Source organism: Solanum tuberosum, unplaced genomic scaffold (assembly GCF_000226075.1).
Source record: "Solanum tuberosum cultivar DM 1-3 516 R44 unplaced genomic scaffold, SolTub_3.0 scf00419, whole genome shotgun sequence".
In the NCBI taxonomy this organism is placed as follows: Eukaryota; Viridiplantae; Streptophyta; class Magnoliopsida; order Solanales; family Solanaceae; genus Solanum; species Solanum tuberosum.
The window spans coordinates 395,230-398,708 of NW_006239338.1; the positions used below are offsets into that span (position 1 = coordinate 395,230).

The 3,479-nt window shown below is 33.0% G+C and overlaps 1 protein-coding gene across 1 annotated transcript; it reads left to right on the top strand.

Annotated features, from left to right (window-relative positions):
- The first annotated feature begins 2,121 nt into the window (after positions 1 to 2,121).
- LOC102594409 (monothiol glutaredoxin-S1-like) lies at positions 2,122 to 2,683 on the top strand. Its single transcript, XM_006362732.2, has one exon. The coding sequence runs from the start codon at positions 2,200 to 2,202 to the stop codon at positions 2,509 to 2,511; it is 312 nt and encodes a 103-aa protein (XP_006362794.1). The 5' UTR covers positions 2,122 to 2,199; the 3' UTR covers positions 2,512 to 2,683.
- The last annotated feature ends 796 nt before the right edge of the window (positions 2,684 to 3,479 follow it).

A 3,479-nucleotide genomic window follows, 5' to 3' on the forward strand; every position in this document is an offset into this window, starting at 1 on the left:
GAAGCAAGAACAAACATACATCACACAATCATAGAATCACAAACATCACCTACCTCGAAACAAGCTTGAAACTCTAAGAAACTTGATCCTTCCCTTTCCGGATTCGTTTCGCTTGTTCTTGGTCTACAAACAATCAATATAATACGGGAATCAATAAACAATCACTAGTTACCCAAATTACTAACAATTCTATGAACCCTAGATCATACCCATGATCCCAAGTATCCAAATTAGGGCTGTTTCCACCATAGGTTCTAGATCAAAACCCTCCCCCATCGATAATTACTCATTAGATTACGTTCTACGGATTGAAAAAAATGGATTCGGAGAGTTAAAATCTTACCTTTAGCCTCATGAATGGTGGAAAACCGTCAAGAAAATACCTGGGTTTGTTCCTTAGCTCTCAAATTTGAAAAATACAGAATAAAACATTTTTGGGGTTTATTTACGACTTTAAGTCGCGTCTGGTCCGCCACAACGGCACTAGCCCGCTACAGCGGCCTCGCCCTGGCGACCAAAACCACCGTCAAAACGGCTTGCACGAAACAGTGAACTATTTAAAGAATTCCAAAACCCCCATTTCACAACACGCCTTTAACCAACGACACTCAGAAACTACTCATTCATGCCAAGGTCAGTTTCGGGAGTTCTACTCACCCGAATTGAATTCCGTAAAGTCGTACGGATTCCTTAACGCGTTAGCTATGTACTCATGTAATCAAAATCATAATTAGATCCCCCGATTGTTATCATATTTCTCTACACCTTAATGACTTCGATTTCGTCCAAAGCTGGACTGGGTTTGAAAATTTCAAGTTACTACAAAAAAAATTTCCGACCCAAAAATTTTTCCTGCTGAATTTTCTATAACGACGGAACCAGGTCGTTATAGATTCACCTTTACTATTCCCTCTATTTTACTTTGTTTGTCTTAAACGAATGTCACTTCTAACTTTTAGTAAATTTTACAACCAACATCCTACAAGACATTTTTAAGGCTAAAATATTCAAAGAACATTTGAATTTAAATAATACTTTAGTTTATAAGACTATAAATTAATTAAAATCAAACCATAAGACACCCAAAGTAAAATTGAGGGAGTAATTTTTATCATTCATTTTCTGTAAGTAGCATTACTGAATGCTCTCATACACCTACCTATGAACTCAGTGTCCATATTGAGGTTTGCTCCACCATCATCTCAAAGATGTGTGATTTATCAAAAATATTGATGTTTGTCCCACCATCGCTCAAGGTTGCACTAGAACTGACTGTGATACCATCTGTATCGTCCCCGCCAACTAGTGATACTGTTCGATTTGGATCTATGCTTGGACAACCTTAAAATTTGTCATTAATTAGGGGATACACTTTTTCCTTATATATCTAACATCTCTTGTTTTTTCCGATCGTGATTTAGTAAGGGTGACACATACACAATTCCCTTTATGGCGTCCTCGCTGAGGGTTTTCCCATTATAATCTTAAAAATGTGATATTCGCCTAAACTCAGTTGAACGCTGAAGTTTGCCCAATCATCGCCCAACTACATGTTGAGTTGCTTTGATATTATTTATAAAGGCTCAACCCACTAATAATATTGTAGTCCGCTTTTAACCTAGGCTTGTGCGTTTTTAAAACACGTCACAAAGGTCTGAAACTTGTTTTCTTATATACCCAACATCTTATCAGCATTTTGCCGACGTAGAAAAACTTGTTTTCTTATATACCCAACATCTCATCACCATTAGAATTTGTCTAATTAATGTATCACAATTACATTGAATCTCATCATCTACTCCAAATAAGAGAAAAAATCATATTTATTTTACGAGAATGTAAGCAATAATATACAGAACTAGAAAAATGGAAAACTTTTTTGTCAAATAATTAATAATATACATATATTAGGGAATAACTTTTTTGATTTCCTTTTCCATCTTGAGGACCATGTTGTCTAAATTATGCTGCTTACGATTCCAGGTGGATAGGATAAGCCAAATATCATGTTTTTTTTTGTGTAATTAATTATAATGATCCAAAATACTTTGGATATTTTACGTATAAACTTTTCCCACACTCACCTTTAATCCCTTATATATAGCTTCATTTAAGTTCAAATTTCTCAAAACATATCTTCCTTCAATCATCAAGAAAGAAACATTATAACAGCTTTTTTTTTTTCCGAACTTGTTGAATATGGAAAGAGTGATGAAGTTGGGAGGAGAAAGTCCAGTGGTGATTTTCACTAAGAGTAATTGTTGCATATCTCACAGCATTGAAACCCTAATTCGTAGTTTTGGTGCAAATCCTACTATTTACGAGCTTGATGAACTTCCAAATGGGATGGAAATGGAGAGAGCATTGGTTGAATTAGGGTGTAAGCCTTGTGTGCCAGCAGTGTTCATTGGGAAAGAATTAGTTGGTGGTTCAAATGAGATAATGAGCCTTAATTTGAGGGGCAATAAGCTCAAGCAATTGCTTATAAGGGCTAAAGCCATTTGGGTATAATTATAATAAAACTATATATTTGTGATCGTTTAGAAAAATAGATAGCTAGCCAGTTATTGAATATTTAATCTACTGGTAGCTAGTTGTTGTTCTTGATCTCTTTTCTCCCATTTAATTTATACTTTATGTATTTGTTAACTGATTTTAAGAAATAATATTATTAGCATCTCTATATGTTGATCACTTCATTACTATATCTGTGCTTAATTTCTAAAGATTCAAGAGTGTAAACTTTGATTCAATCAAGATCGTCTATTTGGATCGACTTATTTTAAGTGGTGTTAAACCAAAATAACTTTATTTGAGCATTTAAAATCTTTTATAAAAACAATGCATGTAATGTTTTTATAAATACAATAAAATCTTGAATAACCGTGTGAATAAAAGGCAGGGCCGTCTTAACCCCTAAGCCACTAAAGCCATCGCTTGGGGCCCCATATATTTTGGGGGCCCCATTTTTTTTAAAACAATTACTTATATATGTTATTTTTAAAATAAATAAATTATATGTACTATGAGTGTTATAATTTCTACCAAGGGAATTGCATATGAGATGAAAATAAACCTGAATTTCTTAAGAAACAATTTGATGAAAATATGGATAGTGAAATCACAAAGTCCCTTGAAGAATCTTTTAGAGTTGATTGCTTTATATATGTAGAATAGATCAAACTATTTTTTCACTTCAAAATAGTTTTGGACCAATTGAAGCATATGAAAATATTTTTGATTTCTCATTTAATGGTAAAATATTGAGATCACTAGATGATGAGAATTTTAAAAAATATTGTCTTAACCTTGAACGTTCTTTAACACGTAATAGTTATTAAGATATTGATGGTTCAGATTTATTTTTTAAATTTAAAGTGTGACGAGAAATAATACAAGTAGAAGGTAATGATCTAATGAAAATACTCAATCAAATAAAAGACTTGATTCTTTTCCAAATACACATATTGCTTATAGAA